Below are 17,166 nucleotides of genomic sequence, written 5' to 3'. Positions count from 1 at the left end.
GGACGGTGTTCGGTCAGTCAGCTCGGCAGTGCCAGTCGCAGTCGCCAGTCGCCAGTCGCCACCTCCGCACCCCCAAGCATGTCGTTGTCGTCGCTGGCATGTGCATCGACACATGGCGAGCAGCAGCACAAGCAGCAGCAATCACGCCCCGGCCCAACCCGGCCCCGCGACACGGCCGTGGGCGTACCAGAGCGCGAACGCCGGGCGCGGCTTGCACGTCGCACCCCGCCTGCGTCATCGTCATGGCCCAGCGTCAACTCGGGCCAGCCTTCGCCGCAGCTGCCTGCACCTGCACCTGCACCTGCTGAGGATGCGTCGCCGCTGACTTTTGGCATTGTTTCGCAACTCGGCACAGCAAGCACAAGCACAAACACGGCGCCGGCGAGCAGCGCGCCCACCGCACCGTACCGTCCAAAAGCATCACGACCCCCACCGCCACCTCCCCCGCCTCCCCCTCGGCGACACCAAGGCCGTAGCGCCTCGCCGCCCCCACCCCCCGACCCCGCCACCCCCGCCCCCGCCGTCGCGCGCCCGCACCGCACCGCGCCAACGCCCGCCATGTCGTCGTACGGCGCGACCTCGTCCGGCGGCAACAGCAACACGTACCAGCTCGTCATTATCAGCGTGATCGCGGCCGTCATCGTCATCGCGGCGGTCGTGACGCTCCTCTACCGCCGGCACAGGCACCAGCAGTTCCTGCGCGGCCTCCCGGCGGGGATCACGAGCGTGGGGTACGTCCTCGGCGCTACGAGGCCCGCGCCGCCGCCGCGCAGGAAGAAGCGGCGCGACTTTGGCCCAGAGCCGGGGCTGTGGGACGCGCTCGTTGGCGAAGAGGACGACAGCGAGGACGAGTACGAGAGCGACGACGAGAGCAAGGACAAGCTCAAGGAGAAGGAGCTCGACGACCCAGAGCACTGGCATGTGAGTTGGGGGAAAGGCCGAGCTGACGCCCAGCCGGTCGCCATCGCGCTGCCCGCCCACCCGTGTCTCGAGAGCGCGGCCGGGCTCTCGCAGGCCGTCAGCGCGTACGCCGCTGGCACGAGCCCGCCGCCAGCGGCCCTCAGCATGACGCTCCTCATCGCCATGCCTGACCCCTCGCTCGCGCCCGTGCCAGACGACGGCGCGTACCCCGTGCTGAGGGTCGGCCCGCACGAGGAAGGCGCGCTGCCCCCCCTCCAGCTGAGCAGCACGCGCATCCCCGTAGACTCGGGCTGGGACGCCCTCGAGCAGCTCCGCCCCCCGCCCCCGCCCAAGCCGGCAAAGCCACCGCCCGACGCCCCCGCCGCCCCCGCCGCCCCCAGCGGCATCCAGCGCGTTCGCGTAGACGGCTTCTCGCGCACCCTCTTGCGGCTGCCCACACAGCAGCGCCAGCCAGCAAACTAGACTAGACTCCGCATTGTCATCTTGTAGCATGTAGCCATATGTCATTGAGTCGCATCGTGCCGACGCCGCTGTTCAACTCGCAATGGCCTTGTCCCCTCTGCTGTCACCTCTGCCACCTCGCCTCCCGTGCTCCAATGTGGGTGTGGCAGCCAATTCTGATTGTCCCTACCCCGCCCCGCCCTACTCCATCTCGATGTACGACTCGTCCGCCGCCTCCTGCTCCTCGCGCTCACGCTGGCGCCGCGTGAACGCGTCCGCCTGGCGCTGCATGCCTGGGTCTTTCTGCGTCGTCAGCCACACCCCCCGACCCAACCCACCTTGATCACATCCGGCGTGATCACCTTGTTGCACCCCGCCACCGGGCACCTGGCCTGCGCCGCTCTGCCGCCGCTCCGCTGTGACCGCATCGCGTTGCCCATCAACTCGATCACCGCTCCGTACGAGTAGTAGTGTCCGCAGACGGTACTGCCGTCAGCAAAGCCCCCACTGCCACGCCCACCTCTTCGCCGCGTCCTCGTACACGCGCATCGTGATCGGGCACTTGTACGTCTGCGTCGTGCCGCCCATCTCCACCTCGTCGTCCTCGGGGTCGCCGTCCTCGCGCTCCAGCCACCGCGACATGGGCGGGATCGGCTCGCCCTCGTGGTTGACCTCCCAGATGCCCGTCCGGAACTCCTTGAAGTGTTCGTGGTCGACGTCTGGGACGTCAGCGAGAAGCGTGGGCTGCCTCCACTTACATTTCTTCCTCAGTGTCAACGCCGCGTACTCGTCCATCCGCTTCTGCACGCGCTCTTCATAGAACGGCCACAGGTCGTGCTGCTGTCAGCGTGGCCACACACCGCACACACCATGCCCTCGCCCGACGTCCGCATCGTCGTCGTCAGCTCCTCCAGGGCCTGTGAGCGGAAGTTGATGCGCGCCAGCGCCTCGAGGTCCTCTATCAACTGGTCCTGTATGCTGTCGATGGCCTGGCGTCAGCAATTGTCCCACACCAACACCCACCTTGTCATCTGGGCTCGCCGCTTCGTACGCCATGGCTGTATCCTTGGCCATCTGTATGCTGTCCTCCGCGAGCCGCTGGCGCTTCATGAGGTCATCGCCGAGCTTGCGGAGCTATGCTGTCAGCTCAGTCACCTCGGATACGTACATCAGCGAGCGCGACGGCCGCCCGGATAGGGACGTCCTTGAACGTCTTGATCGTCCAGTCCTCACGCGGGTCGCGCTCCTCGTCTTCCTCGTCGTCTTCCTCAGGCTCCTGTGTCGCGGGCACGCGGATGTCGTCTTCAAGCGGCGTGCTCGCTCTGCGTCTCCGCGACCCAGACGCTTCGGCGTTGCCTTGGTCGGGCGGTGCGTCGGCTCTTGTCGTTCTTGCCATGTCGTTGGGTGGGTGGTTGAACGAAAACAAAGCGGCGTCATTGAATGTTGTTCAGGCGCGCAAGGGCCAGCCGCGACGCGCGCCTCAGGGAGCCACGTGATCGTCACGTGATTTTCGACGCGTCGCGCGCGAAATGAGTGTACTCCCAAGTGTACACCTCAGCTGCCTCCCTCCCTCTGCCAGCCATTTGTTGGTGCGTGCGCGTTTGTCTTCTCTCCTTCCTCCTCCTCCTCCATCGCCCGTTGCCACCACCTCCCATCTCATCTTCTTCAACAATGGCAAGCCCTCTCACCGCAGGTTTCTGCCAGCTGGTGCACAGCAGCCCAGACACCCCCGAGAACGTGCAGCCTGTGCTCCAGGCGCTGTCCGTCAAGCGCATCACAGCGGGCGGCAGCTCCACCCAGGACCGCTACCGGTGGGTTTGCAGCTTGGTCGGGCTGCCCCAGCTAACCTCCCCAGCGTCATCCTCTCGGACGGCACGTACTTTATCCAGTCGATGCTCGCGACCCAGCTCAACCACCTTGTCGAGAGCAAGGCGCTCGACAAGAACGTCGTGATCAAGCTGACCAACTTTGTCACGAACTCGGTCCAGAACCGCAAGTGAGTGGCAAGAGGAGGTGCCATTGGACGCCAGCTTACACACCTAGGCTCATCATCATCCTCGGCATCGAGGTCGTCCCTTGGCAGGGCGAGAAGATCGGCAGCCCCTCCAGCCTCGACTCGGCGCCGGCCGCCGCCGCCCCAGCGCCGGCTCCTGCCCCTGCCCCCGCCCCCAGCCGCGGCACCGCGTCCAACGCGCGTCCATCGGCCAACGGCCGTGGTGGCGGCGGTAACCGCGACATGGGCCCCATCTTCCCCATCGAGGGCCTCAGCCCGTACCAGAACAAGTGAGCTCACCTATTGTCAATGTAAGCTGACATTACAGGTGGACGATCAAGGCTCGCGTCACCCAAAAGTCAGAGATCAAGCATTGGTCCAACGCGCGTGGCGAGGGAAAGCTCTTCAGCGTCACCCTCATGGACGAGACTGGCGAGATTCGTGCCACTGGCTTCAACGATGCCGTCGACTCGTTCTACAATGTTCTCGAGGAGGGCAAGGTGGGTACCCGTACGCCGAACGCGCCTAACTCGTCCAGGTCTTCTTCCTCACACGTGCCAGGATCAACATTGCCAAGAAGCAGTTCAGCAGCGTGAACAATGAGTACGAGATCACGTTCGACAACAACACCGAGATCGAGCCCTGTGATGACGACTCGGTCCCCCAGATCAAGTATAACTTCAAGGGCCTTGGAGACCTTGGCGAGGTCGCCAAGGACGCGGTGACTGGTAGGTCTGGCGCGGCGTCCTTTGCTGACAGTCAGATGTTATTGGCGTTGTCAACCAGGTCTACGACCTCAGCACTATTACCTCCAAGGCTACCCAGAAGCCGTTCGCCAAGCGCGACATTCAGCTCGTCGACCAGTCTGGCCAGAGTGTCAGGCTCACCCTCTGGGGTAAGACTGCCGAGTCTTTCCAGGCCAACGATGAGCCCGTGATCGCATTCAAGGGCGTCAAGGTCAGCGACTTTGGAGGCCGCTCGCTCTCAATGTTCAGCTCGGCCACCATGTCGATCAACCCCGACATCCCCGAGGCCCACTCGCTGCGTGGCTGGTACGACGCCGAGGGACGCGGCAAGTCGTTCACGCAGTACTCGAATGCCATGAATGGTGGCGCTGCTGGTGCCGCCCCTCGCCCCGACGAGATCAAGACCATTGGGCAGGCCAAGGACGAGCAGCTCGGCATGACGGACAAGACCGACTACTTCACCACGACGGCCACGATCATGTTCATCAAGCAGGAGACCTTCTCGTACCCTGCATGCGCCAACCCCGACGGTTGCAACAAGAAGGTTGTCGACGAGGGATCAGGATGGCGCTGCGAGAAGTGCGACAGGACGTGGGAGGCGCCCATCCACCGCTACATCTTATCCATGAACGTCATGGACTACAGTGGTTCGTTCTGGATCACGGCATTCAACGAGGTCGCCGAGGTTATCCTCGGCGTGTCGGCCAACGAGCTCATGAGGCTAAAGGAGGAGAGCGACCCGTCGTTCGAGCGCTACTTCTTCAAGGCGACAAGCCACGAGTGGACCCTGCAGATGATGGCCAAGCAGGACAGCTTCAACGTGGGTAACCATAGCGTCGAGGCATGCTGACCCACCAGGACCAAATCCGTGTCCGTTACCAGGCTCGCCGCGCAAGCCCGGTCGACTACGCTGCCGACAGCCGGCACCTGATTGAGAAGATCAACGCCCTCGCTGTGTAACGTAGGCTTGTCGCCGAAAAGATAGACATCTGTCGTTGTGGAGTGAGGTGCTGTAGGATTGCCGTGTGTTGGCGGGTTGACGAGCGAGCCCGATCACTCCGTGTCAGTGGATAGCCAGAGCGAGACCGCTCCTGTAGTTCTGTTCAAACATGCAAGATACCATGAACGTGCTAGCGAAGACGAAAGGTAGTAGGGGTACAGAAGGGGGATATGCGTGGTACAGGGACGGGTGGTGTCGGGGAATCTAGAACAGGTGCGGAGTCAAGCGGGGCATCACATGGCCTTCCAGCGCTCCATGCGCTCAGTGAGGGCGCGCACGACCTCCTCCTGGACACGCTGCTTGACGCGCTTCTTCTCAGCGGCGCCGAGCCCGCCGTGGCCGAGCTCGTCGTCGATGCGCCCAGGGGTCAGGTTGAGGGGGTTGAAGGTGATTGTGCGGCCGTCGCTGAGTGGGATCTCGGCGCTGCGCTCCTCTGGGTCGAGGGGCGCAGCGGCGCCGAGGCTCTGGCGGAAGATGAGGCTCGGGGCGCGCTTGGGGCGGGAGCGGGCGGCCGACGTTGACGCCGCCGTGGACGCCTTGCTGCGGGGCGAGCCCTGGCGTAATGACGCGGCGAGGGCGCGGCGCTCCATCTTCTCGGGGTCGGGCAGCTCGTCGTCGCTGTCGCTGGCCCCGTCCCCGGCGTCCGAGTGCACGCTCGCGTTCGACACATCGTCAAGCTGCACCAGGCCGCCTAAGTCGACAGGCGAGCCGTTCTGCGAGAAGAACGACTCGTTGCGCTTTGGCGCGCGCGCAAACTTTGGCGTCTTGGGCAGGAGGGGGTTGAACTCGTAGTCCTGGGGAATGGTGCTCATGCTCGTCGACTTGGGGAGCGGCGACGCGGCCGGCAGCTTGCGCTTGCCCTTTGCCACGCGCTTGCCGGCCGGCGTCCCAGCCGGGAGGGAGGGCAGGGGTTTTGTGCGGGCTGTATCGTCAGTCAAGCCCCAAACGAGCCCACTCACCACTCTTGCGCCCGCCGTCGCGCGGCGACTGGGCCTCGCGCTTGCGCTTTCCCTCGACGGCCTCGGCGACGACCTCGGCATGGTCCTTGTCCGGGTGGGCGCGCTCAAACTTCTGCTCGGCCATGGCGCGGCTCGTCTCTGCAAAGTTGCCGGCCCAGATGGCCTCGAGGTCGCCGAGGGTCATGGAGCGCATCGCGCGCGGGATCTTGAAGATCTCGGCGTCGACCAGCGCCAGGAATCCGCCGAGCGCAGAGTCGAGCTGGTTGCGCATGTCGCCTACGCGGTGCGACACTGCCATCAGTAGAGCCCGGCGCCAGCACCCACCCTCGAGGTCAAAGTTGTCGAGCAGCGCCTGCTTGCTCGCGCCAGAGTGCGCCTTGCGCTTCGGCGTCGTTGCGGGCAGGGGCGTGGCGAGCGCGACGGGGCGCCGGGACTTGGTGGCCATTGTGCGTTTGGTCAGAGGTGGAGCAGTGTTGAGTGTTGGTGATTGCTTGGTTTGGGTTTGTTGTGTCTCCGCTGGGGTGGCTTGGTTGCAATAGCAGTCGCGCTGTCGGGATCAAATATGGAGAGTTACGTAACGGCTCGGGTTACACAAACACTGTGGCGACTTGGTGCTATGGATGGATGCCTTGAGGTCAGTTCGTGCATGCATACGGCACGGCGCGCGCAGATTGCGAGCCTGCTCTGCTCTGTAAAGAACACGCGACTCTATGCCAGCAACTCCTTCACCTGGTGTCTCAGGGCGGCACCGTCTGCACGGTCAACCCCCCTCCCTCGCCCCCCGCCCGTGCCCTACTGGTACACTTGCATTCTACTCGTCTATTACAAGGTGACCTGCGCAAAGCTCGCGTAGAGCTCCTTGCGAACGCTAAAGTACGTCTTGCTGATGGCGCCCTCGATGACGACCTGGCCCTCGGCAAGCTTGCGCACAGCCACAATCTGGCCACTGCCCTCCTTCTTGCCCTCCGACTTGCCAATGCCCTCGCCACAAACGAGAACACCTTCTCCCGCAAACTCAGCCGGGATCGACTGCTCGCCAAGTCGCCTTTTGAGGTCCACGAGGCGGAGGTCGCCAATGAACAGTGATGATGGAAGGGGTGCTGTCCTGGAGCCGGCAGGCTTGGCGACTGCCTTGATCTCGGACCCAGCCTCGGACACGGCGATTGGCTCAGGCTCGGGCGCGGGCTCCTCAACCTTGACCTCGACCACCTCCGCCTCAGCCATAGGCACGTCCTCTTCCCCGCCCTCGGGCTTCTCTGCAGCATCCTCCGCCACCTCCTCGATCACCTCAACCTTGGCGCCCTCCTGCACCTCCTCCTCTGCCTTGACTTCCGGTTGGGCGGGGGCGAGCTGGACAAACGGAGCCTCGAGCAGTGGCACAGTCGAGCCAGATGCGTACGCCAGCTTGCCGTCGACCATGGCAACGTCGTAACCCTCGAATTTGGACCATTTCCCGCTCAGCAAGGCTGAGATACTGTCTCCAAGCTGGAGCGAATAGCTCTGGACATGTTCACCAATGCGGAGTGTCTCGTTGAGGCCAGGGTGGAAGACGTCGTCGGTGATCGAGGCCGATGACTTGAAGAAGTCGAGCAATGCTTGTGTCGACTTGGCATCCGACTTGACAACGACCAGCTTGCGTGGCTGGAGCTTGGCGATGATAGTCTTGGTAGCCTGGCCGTCCATGAGACCATCCATGTCGACAAACTCGATCGAAGCGTGCAGGTCGATAGTCACTTCCTCGCTGACAAACTTTGATGGGGGCTCCTGCACCTCGAGCTACGGTCGTCAGTGATGAACAATACACTTCCGTTTCACTTACAGCCTTCTCCTCGTCCTCGAGCTTTCTCCGCTTCGCCTCTCTGACCTCCTCCGTCTCACCCTCCTCCTCAATCTCTCGACCCTTGCGGACCCACTGTCCAATATCGAGGCCCTCGCCGTAAGAGTCGACATTGCGACCCTTGGCGATGAAGGGGAACATACGGAAACGGGCCATTTCTCCAGCAGCCGTGTTGCGGCCGGTACGCATCTGCTGGCCCTTGACGAAAATGTCGAAACTCATCGTACGGATATCTTCGCTGTCACCCGCAAAGGCGTTGGCACCCTCGGTGCGTGTGAGAACGATTCCGTCCGCCGCGTCGTCCTCCTCGCCCTCAGACTCCGAGTCGGACTCCAGGTCGTCGGCCTCGAGCATTCGATGGGAGCGGTCCAATGCAGCCTTTTGAGCTGCCTCACGCTCCTTCTTGAGCCGCTCCTCCTCCTCGTATGCCTCCAGCTCTGCTCCCGAGAGAGGCACCTTTGAGTCCATCTGGATGGCGTCAGTCACCGCTTGTGAATACAACTCACCTCGAGGGCCAGAGGCCCGGACAAGCTCTTGATTGCTCCAATACCGCCGTGACCCCACTTGGAGGCATCCGCCTGCTGACTCTCCCATCGGTTGAACAAGTCGCGGGCAAGAGTCTGGTCCTCTCCTCGGTTGGTCAGGAGCACGAGGTTTCCGGGCTTGCTTCCCATCTCAGTGAACAGGCTTCGCGAGGGTCCGTGCGACATTGTTGGTGGGATGGCAAGGACGACTTTTGGCCTGTCGCCGGGGAAGGCCTCGCGGAGCTCGGCTGGGGACGAGAAGAACTTGACGTGGCTGAAATCGGTCAATAATGCACCTCGTCGTTGATACTCACGTAAAGTCGAGGACTCCATACTCGGATCCCATGTTCATTACCTGGCGGCGATTCCTCTTGCCACCCCTCTTGGACGCCACAACATCCACACCGCCATTCTCCCTGACGGCCGTACCCATCCATTCGACCAAGGAACGCGCAAATGAGACCATGTCTTGGTATGTTCTGCTGACCACACACAGCGGGAAGTTCCAGGGAACCATAGGCTGGCCCGGCTTCCTGGATGCTGGATTCAGCTTGAATGCCCAGTGTTGGTCCAGGAGAACAAGAAGCTCTAGCAATCGGGGAGAGGGGTCGCAGGGAAGGAGAACCGAGTGGCCAGACTCGAGCGTGTAGGAGATTTGATTCAGAATGGCAGCTCGGCGGTCCTTGAGCTTCGGGCTGACCACAAGGGTGCGGTCTCCCTCAACGATCAGAAGGTCTGGCCGGCCAATGTCCTCGGCGTAGTCATTCAGGCCTCCCTGTCCAGACACCATGCCGTCAAGATGGAGGTCCTTGGTGTGGTTCATGCCGACCGCATAGAGCACAGTTCCCGACGTCGGGGAACGAATCTTGAACAACGTGCCACCGAGAACATGGCCCGAGGGGAAGGGGGTCAAGAGCAGATGGGAAATGTCGCCTGGCGAAGTCAGCATCATCCCCGCGGACGATTTCCTCACCGCCAAGATGCAATGGCTGGTTGTATCGAGTCGCCTTGATCCAGTCAAACGCCTCGTGAATCTCATCTTTTGTCGGAACAAACGGCCCACGCAAAGGCTTCCGGACCTTGGACGAGCCGGCGTCCTCTTGCTCAGCGTCGGCAACACCTTCCTCCACCTCTGCCTCTGGAACCGGGCACTCTGATCGCCAGCTTTCCGCATCGGCAAGCGCAACTACACGACCCATTTCAACAGTCGGCTGAGTCGCGTATACGGGGCACTTGAGGCCCCAGTGAGCGCGCGCATAGGCGTACAGGCCGAGATAGCTCGCAGGGGAGTGCGACAGGAGGACGAGGGAAAGAGTCGGCGCGAGTCTGCCACCAAGTCAGCCACATCGCCACCATCAAACTGGAACCACGCACTCTCTAATCTTGTTCTCGTACTCCCAGTTTCCCGACTCTTGGCTGGCGCGAAAGTCTCGCTGGCCCATGTCCAGGAGGATGCGGGCATTGTCGAGCTCGAGGAAATAGGATACTGGCTCTGAGCTCGATGCCGAAGAGGCGGATGCCGACAGGGGAGTGAGAGTGATCATGACCGGATCTGCTCTTCAGAATCGAAAGCGAAGAGGATACCGGTCAGAGACGGTGTGATTGTAGGTTGTTGATTGTAGGGTTGTGACGAGCTGCTCGCTGCTGGATCTCTTGGATCTCTTGTCTTCTGTGGCTCGAAGTTGGGAGGGGCAGTCCGGCAGTCATTGACGTGCCACGTGAGAATACTCCCGTTGTCGTGGTGCGGCTTGGTGGAGGTTCAGGTGTGCGGGCAGCTGGGTGGTGGGCCGGGCCGCCCAAGTGAGGGAAGGCTGCCTCTTGCCGCGCTTGGACCTGAGCCGGCAAGGTCGTGGGTGGGTGGAAGAGTGTCACGCTGGCTGGCTGGCTGGCGACGACGACGACGACAAAGGCTCGTTAAGATCGTGCGCATTGCATTTCTCTCGATCTCTCGTCTGGCTCGCTCGTGTCTGTTCTTCGCTCGCCCCGCAGTGTCGTAACTGGCTTTCACAACTCATACCTTCTTCTGGCAAGAGGCCCCCGGCCGGCACCCAACCCCCACCCCCCAACCGGCTACCACCCCTCTCCACCATCCATCGACGAGCTCGCTTCAGCCTTCCTCGCCGAGACCGACAGAGACACACACACTCAACGCCCCCATCCCATATCACGCACACACTTTGACGCACACGCATCTCGCACGCACGCACGCACACAGACACGCACCGCACGCATCTCACGCCCCCCTATCTTTGCACAAAACGCGCACCGGCGCCCCAGTACAAAAGCCAAGCCGACAAAGAAGTCGTCACGACACGACACCTTCTCACTTTTATCCAGCAGCCAGCACCACCAGCAACAACGACCACCAGCAACTGCTCATGTCTCACTCGTCGTGACACTTGATACCCCCCTCGACCTTTCCTGAGCATCACGCTTGTCTCACACAACCCTCTCGACCACCATCAAGTCCTAGACACGCATCCCGGTCCCGACTTTTGAGACGCCCGGCCAGCTGCAATGTCCAGCCCGCCAGCGCAGTATGCGGGACCGTCACCCAACGCAGAAATTCGCTCGCAGGCCATTGCAAAGCTCAAGCGGGCCGCTTCCCTCCCTCGCACCCCAGATGGTCGGCGACAGGCAGAACACAAGAACGGCTCTGCAGTTGCCGCGCCGACCGTGGCTGTCTTGGCAGACGTCCCTGTCGGCGCCGACGATTCCACCCCTTCGCCGACTCGGCTCCTCAACGACTATGGCGACGAGGAGCTACTCTCTCCCTCACCAGGGAGCGCCTTTCCGGTAGACGTGTCGATGCAGCGCTCCGTCTCTGCGTCGTCGTCGTACCACATCCCGACTCCACCGTATGCGTACGGATCAGCTACGGCATCGCCATTCTACACTGCGCAACCCTCGCCTGTCGCACCGGGTACCGACTGGGCTGCCTACCAGCTCGCCCAGTCGTATCTGCCGTCAATCAGTCCTGCAGCGCCCCCTAGCTCGTTCCCGGCTCACCTTGCGACGCCGACTGGCGCTGGCCGCAACACGCCGAGCCCTCTGCCTTCCCTCGGGGACCTCCGTAATCTGTCGCGCTCAAACTCGGCTGCGGCACGCGCAAAGGCAATGGACAAGCTGACCGGAGGCAAGAGCTCAGTCACGCCTACCAGAAGCACAAATGTCGGCACACCATTGTCCTCGGAAGAGGACGTGACGCTAGGAGAGCCCGGACCAGCGCGATCGCTCTTCCGATCGGGCACAATTGGTGTCCCTCGCATGTTCGGCCTTCCCAACGATCAACCTGCCACAGTCGACGATGCGGTTGTGCCTTCTGCGCCCATCCCCGACACTGCCTTCGATGTGCCCCGCCCGCGTCTTCAGCGCAGCTTTACGGTGTCTTCCTCGAACATGGGCGAGGAACGACGAAGTGCCGTTGGACGACGAATGGTCGAGCGCCTCGCCGAGCGCCGTCAAGCCCGCCAGAAGGAGGAAGCTGAAGTCCGCAACCTCTGGGTTGAGCGCCGACGCACCAGGGGCTTATCAACAAAGATCGTCGACAACACATACGACTGGGATTCCAACGGGTCACCTGGCCCAGAGCTCGCAACGCCCCCTCCAGAGCTGCCTGCGGCACCAACGCCTCCCAGACAACTGGGTCGAGAACTTTTGGCCGTCCCTGACCGTACACCTTCTCGCAGCACCGAGCGCTCTGATGGCGAAGCATTCGAGTACGAGTCGCACCTCCGCCGCAGCTTGTCAAGCCGCACGGCTCGTGACAATGTTGTGGAGCCCAGTCCCGAAGTTACGCTACCGAGCCCAGTGCCGGAAGATGGATCGGAGCTAAGCCACACGGGAGCCTTTGCGAGACAACAACAAACCGGGCTTCTCTCAACCGCAGATCAAACTTCATTGCATCCCCCCGCGCCACCGTTTGCCACGCAAAGTCGCCATCAGACCCATGAGTCGACCTCGTCTGGCTCGACAGTCATGGCACGCGAGTCCGTCCTGAGTGACGCGACTTCGACTGGCAGCAATCTGCACTCGAGGAATCCCAGCCACGGGGCCGCTCCACATGATCCCTTCGGTGGCCCACCTCAGCAGCTGCAGGAGAATGGCAGTGGTGAACACCTCACTCCAGAGAGGCTACGTGGTGAGTTGTCTTCCACTAGATCGTATGCTGACAATCTAGCTACTACTCCGTCCAGGGAAGGCACCCCGCTCACGCAAGTGTACAAGGGATACGCGTCGCATCACGACCCGCAAGACAGCAGCCGCGATGTCAGCGAGGACGAGCGAGCCCCTGCCTCCACGCACAGGCGGGATGTAAGCACCATGTCGTGGGAGGAGGTCAGTGGCCCCGAAGACCGTGAAGTGCCCGTCGACTCTCGGTACCTTCAAAAGTCGACCAGTGTCTCTTCGAAGATGGGCCGTGCCATCACCGCCATTCGCAAGGGCAGCATCAGTCGGGCCAGTAGCCAAGCCACCAGCCCACCCACCAGCCCGCGTGGCTTCCCACCAAGTGGTCCGGGTAGGCGCCCCTCGGACACATCGACTCGCCACAGCAGAAGCCCAAGTGCTGTGCGCGAATCAGCTCATCACAATGACAGACATCTCCAGAGCGGAGCAGCGTCGCCAAGCCCGGCCGAGGATGCGAACAACCTTCTCATTCAACACCAGCTGTCGTCGAGTGGACCTGTCAGCTTCCTTCCTCGAGCGACCGCCAACGATCCTCGCATCCACAACTCGAAGTTGTCGCCGTTCCCAGGCATTGCCACCTTTGAGCAGAAGCAACAGCATGACAACCGACACCTGCAGCCTGTGGAGCCTCAGTCGCGTGTCACATCACCCCAAGGCGCAGAGACAACGCGCAGTGACTCGAAGCGAGGCTGGCTGAGGACCCTCGGGGGGTCGACACGCTCGTCGAATGGCAGCGGTTCGCGGACCAGCCAGTCGGACGGCCAGCACAGCCGCCAGCACAGTGAAGACAACCGCAACGGATCGATGCGGATCGTCAATGAAACCCCAGCGGCTGAGGAACAAGACCCTTTCATTCTGTCAACACCGAGAGCTGACCGCACGGCGTCCCCAGAAGCCAACCGTTCTGCGCCTCGTGGAGCCCACCAAGAGCCCGGTAGCCAGTTCTTGACGAACCGCCGTAGAGCACCGCCGCCACCTATCGAAGTGACATCGTCAAACTCTGCAACGATCGTCGAGCCAACGGGCCACCTGGTTGCGCCTCCCGGGCTCTCACAAACCTCCACGGACGTCCTCAACCGCATGGATAACTTGCTTACGGTTTCGGGCCAAGATCCCGCCCAGGCGAATTTGCTGGACGACCCACCGAGGAAGCTTCTGCTTGCGCAGCAAGTGCTACAGGTGGTCAACGTCAATGTAAGCTTGGCAAGGTCGACACAAGTGCTGACGATATCAGACTGTCAAGGACCGATACCTGCTACTCTTCAACGACATTCTCGTCATTGCCAAGCCATTGATGCCTTCAGGCCACCCGACTGCAAACTTGGACATGAAGTTTGTGGTCAAGTCAATCGTCAGCTTGGACAAACTTGTGGTTAGCGGTATCGCCGATGAGCCCACCACCGAGCCACCGCAGCACCCGGCCGTGCAACAGTTTATCAAGCACTTTGCCGAGGACCCCGTCCAAGCAGTGCGGCAGCTTGTCGAGCGCAGCAACCCAACTATTGACTCTGCGACACTGGCAAACCTCATCTTCAAGACGGCCGATCTCGACAAGACACAGATCGGCACACTTCTTGCGACCGATGAGAAGCTGCTTCTAGCGTTCATGGACCGCTTCCACTTTGCCGAGGTGCCTATCGACGATGCGCTACGGATGTTCCTCCTCAGCCTCCGGCTGCCAACCGACATCGCCGCGGCTGAGGCTCTCCTGCGTGGCTTCGCCAAGGGCTACTACAAAGCAAACCAACACATCGTGTCGTACGATGAGGTCCTCGCAGGCGATCTCGTCCTCGCCATCTTGGAGCTCAATGACATGCTCTACTCGACGTTCGGCTTTGCTTTCCCCAACCACGCGATCTCCAAGGACACGTTCATCAGTGCCTTCAAAATCAAAGACCCCCGTGGTGTCGTCTCTGAAGAGTACCTGGGAGCCATCTACACTTCTATTCGAGGAAGCAAGTTGGTGCAAGCCTTGGCCTCGCATGAGGCGTACCTCCGTCGCGAGGTGTCTGTCACCAAGCCTCAGGTCACGACAAAGGTTACATTTGGCGAATGGTCCGAACCGATCTACGTCACGATCCCCAAGCCCGACCCGGCTCTCAAGATCCGGCTCCTCGGCGAGGGACTCGAGTTCAACCCTCCGGTTCTCAGCTTTGCGGGCTCCCACGAAGAGTCGTTTACCGTTAGGGGCGTGTCTCTTGGCACAAAGTCGCTTCTGTTTGACCGCATTGGCGCCACGGCCGCGTACTACGCCGACATTGGCAACACGAGAACGTTCCACGTCGAGAGAGCGTTTATGCGCCACACATTCCAAGTATCGTTCTTGTCGCATCTCGGCATGAAGCGCAAGTACTGCTTCTCGGTCGCCGACGCCGCTACACGCCAGCGCTGGGCAAGCATGCTCACTCGCCAAGTGCAGTTGACGACCGAGGCGAAGCACGCTGGGGACGAGAGCAGCGTCGCTGCCCGGACCCGCCGTGCGGCGGAGACGGTCAGCCTTCACGTCCTGCGCGACGCTCTTATCGCGCCGGAGGAGAAGGCAGCTCCGGCCAAGCCAATCGGCTCGGGTGCCAACACGCCATCTCGCACTGCTCGAGCGGGCAGTGTCAGCATTGCGTATGCGGCCAAGGCGGCCAACGAGGAGGCCGTCCTCGGCCCACTGCACCCGACACGTGGCCACCACTCTGACCGTCAGAGTGGCATGGTGGAGGTGCAGACTGGCAAGGAGCTCATCCTGGTCTGCCGGCAGAACAGCCTCCTTCCTGGCGTGCTGGAGCTCCTGCAAAGCGGGACTGAGCCTGGCGCCCACCGCCAGGCCGGCGCCAACCCCAACCACCTCCAGCAACAGCCGCCTCTGCGGTCTGCTGGCCTCAAGGCGATGATGCATGACCGCAGATTGTGAGGCGGCGACGGGAGAAGTTTTCGAATCAATACTGGGCATCAACTGTTGTTTAATAGCATAGGAAGGGAAGGCATGGAGACAATGTGGATAAGTCCAGGGTTCCGGCGGGACAGGTAGGATCTGGTGCTGCTGGTGTTGCTTCTGCTTGCGTGTTTCTTACTGCATGTTGTTCTCTCTGTCTGTCTTTCTCCGAGGCTCCGAGGGAGCGCGTGGTACACTGTACCTTGTTGGTGTTGTTGTGATGTTCTTTGGCAGTGTGTGGGCGGTTGTGCGTTAGTGCAGAGCAACGCGGGAGCGCCATGTCCTGTAGACGACGCGTCGTGGGCAGAAGCCAGCATCCTGGTGCAGATGTGCGCGAGTGAGCCTGGGGCGGCGTGCCTGGCGACCAGTCCAAGGCTGCCTGCCTGGCTGTTCTGTCGGGGAGGCCGGGTGCAGGATAAAGTAGAGTTAAGGGTCAGGGATGGATGGATGCGCGGGTGGGCCAGCTGGCGGCGGCGGCTCTGTGCCACTGCATACGGCGCGCACATGACGACTACCAGTGTGCGAGTCTGGTGCCACCGCATGCCGAGAGGGGAAGAGGGGGGGTGCCAGGCGTGCTCAAACGCGCAAGAGAGCCGCATGCAGACGACCAACACGTTTGACCCTGGCCTGGGTGTGTAGGCCCTGGACGAGTAGAGGCCCGCCTGGCAGCGACGAGTCTAATGCTCACTATGTATGCAACGCGACACGACCCGCCAACCCGCCCAGCCAGCCCAGCCAGCCAGCCACGCCACAGAATCTTCCTCATACGCCGGACCTACCTCCCCCCACCCCCCCGGCCCACCCCTTGTCTCGCTGCCTCCTTCCTATCCTGGACACTCTGCGGCCTCGCTCATCTCTACGCATCGCATCGCATCGCGTCGCGAATCCAACAACAACATTGTGGCCTGCGCGTTGAATCAGAGTCGTGTCTTGTCGCTGTGACTTTTTTTTTATTCAGTAGAGCAACTAGGCGCGTTCAAGTTACCCGACGACGACCCGCCCATTGTCTCGTCTCACCCGCCGCCGCGCCGCCTGCCTTCCCCCCTCTGCTGGCGCGCTGCCTGCCAGTCGTCGTCCCTTGGTCCCCCTCCCCTTCCTTTCACTTTCATCTACCTTTGCGTCGAGTCTCGTGTCGTTGCTCTTCTTCAACTCTCGCCCTCTTTTGTGCATTGCAATCTGGACGCGCATTGATTGCATCCACAAACAGCAAAGCAAGCAAGCACACACGCCGTTTTACAAATACACGGCGCACGCACACACACGAGAGATTGCCCCGCCCCGCCCTGCCCCCCAGCCCCCGCCCGTCACGACCGGCCGCCCAAACACGCACTCTCGACGTGCACGGCCCGCCCACACTCGACGACACTGGCGACAGTCGAGCGACAACGACAACCTTCACTCAACTTCGCTCCCCTCGCTCAGCCTACTCGTACACGACCATCCGGTTCATGAACACGTCCCGGGCCTGCCCCTGTTGATCCTACACCATCAACAGCCGCCCACTCGCGCCAGCCACGCACCAAAGACCCGCTCTCTACGCGTCGCAGCGCACCACTCCGTCCGGCGCGTCTCGACCAGGTCCTCGGTGCCATCGCGCAATCACCAAGTGATACTGCCATCCACCGGCCCACCAT

General features: G+C 62.0%; 6 protein-coding genes across 6 annotated transcripts; 3 read left to right on the top strand and 3 right to left on the bottom strand.

Annotated features, from left to right (window-relative positions):
• Nucleotides 1-558: 558 nt before the first annotated feature.
• On the top strand, nucleotides 559-1,383 carry Q8F55_000694 (uncharacterized protein; the record flags this gene model as incomplete). The annotated part of the gene is made up of 1 exon (XM_069349345.1): nucleotides 559-1,383. One exon carries the CDS (start codon nucleotides 559-561, stop codon nucleotides 1,381-1,383), a length of 825 nt encoding a protein of 274 aa, XP_069212889.1.
• A 180-nt stretch (nucleotides 1,384-1,563) lies between these two features.
• Nucleotides 1,564-2,758, bottom strand: Q8F55_000693 (uncharacterized protein; the record flags this gene model as incomplete). Its single annotated transcript, XM_069349344.1, has 7 exons — nucleotides 1,564-1,665; nucleotides 1,701-1,848; nucleotides 1,883-2,081; nucleotides 2,121-2,199; nucleotides 2,232-2,351; nucleotides 2,386-2,496; nucleotides 2,531-2,758. 7 exons carry the CDS (start codon nucleotides 2,756-2,758, stop codon nucleotides 1,564-1,566), a joined length of 987 nt encoding a protein of 328 aa, XP_069212888.1.
• A 275-nt stretch (nucleotides 2,759-3,033) lies between these two features.
• On the top strand, nucleotides 3,034-5,061 carry RFA1 (Replication factor A protein 1; the record flags this gene model as incomplete). The annotated part of the gene is made up of 7 exons (XM_069349343.1): nucleotides 3,034-3,173; nucleotides 3,218-3,358; nucleotides 3,406-3,645; nucleotides 3,684-3,855; nucleotides 3,894-4,083; nucleotides 4,119-4,921; nucleotides 4,960-5,061. The coding sequence occupies 7 exons, from the start codon at nucleotides 3,034-3,036 to the stop codon at nucleotides 5,059-5,061; spliced, it is 1,788 nt and encodes a 595-aa protein (XP_069212887.1).
• Nucleotides 5,062-5,334: 273 nt separating this feature from the next.
• Nucleotides 5,335-6,505, bottom strand: Q8F55_000691 (uncharacterized protein; the record flags this gene model as incomplete). Its single annotated transcript, XM_069349342.1, has 3 exons — nucleotides 5,335-6,023; nucleotides 6,061-6,336; nucleotides 6,385-6,505. 3 exons carry the CDS (start codon nucleotides 6,503-6,505, stop codon nucleotides 5,335-5,337), a joined length of 1,086 nt encoding a protein of 361 aa, XP_069212886.1.
• A 377-nt stretch (nucleotides 6,506-6,882) lies between these two features.
• Nucleotides 6,883-9,965, bottom strand: Q8F55_000690 (uncharacterized protein; the record flags this gene model as incomplete). The annotated part of the gene is made up of 6 exons (XM_069349341.1): nucleotides 6,883-7,836; nucleotides 7,880-8,365; nucleotides 8,404-8,695; nucleotides 8,736-9,354; nucleotides 9,395-9,747; nucleotides 9,796-9,965. The coding sequence occupies 6 exons, from the start codon at nucleotides 9,963-9,965 to the stop codon at nucleotides 6,883-6,885; spliced, it is 2,874 nt and encodes a 957-aa protein (XP_069212885.1).
• A 973-nt stretch (nucleotides 9,966-10,938) lies between these two features.
• Nucleotides 10,939-15,511, top strand: Q8F55_000689 (uncharacterized protein; the record flags this gene model as incomplete). The annotated part of the gene is made up of 4 exons (XM_069349340.1): nucleotides 10,939-12,213; nucleotides 12,511-12,562; nucleotides 12,602-13,803; nucleotides 13,844-15,511. 4 exons carry the CDS (start codon nucleotides 10,939-10,941, stop codon nucleotides 15,509-15,511), a joined length of 4,197 nt encoding a protein of 1,398 aa, XP_069212884.1.
• Nucleotides 15,512-17,166: the final 1,655 nt, after the last annotated feature.

This window comes from Vanrija albida, assembly GCF_041260175.1.
Source record: "Vanrija albida strain AlHP1 chromosome Unknown contig_1, whole genome shotgun sequence".
Lineage (NCBI taxonomy): Eukaryota > Fungi > Basidiomycota > Tremellomycetes > Trichosporonales > Trichosporonaceae > Vanrija > Vanrija albida.
Note: the sequence above shows the minus strand (reverse complement) of the source record. Positions and strands in the feature narration are given on the sequence as shown.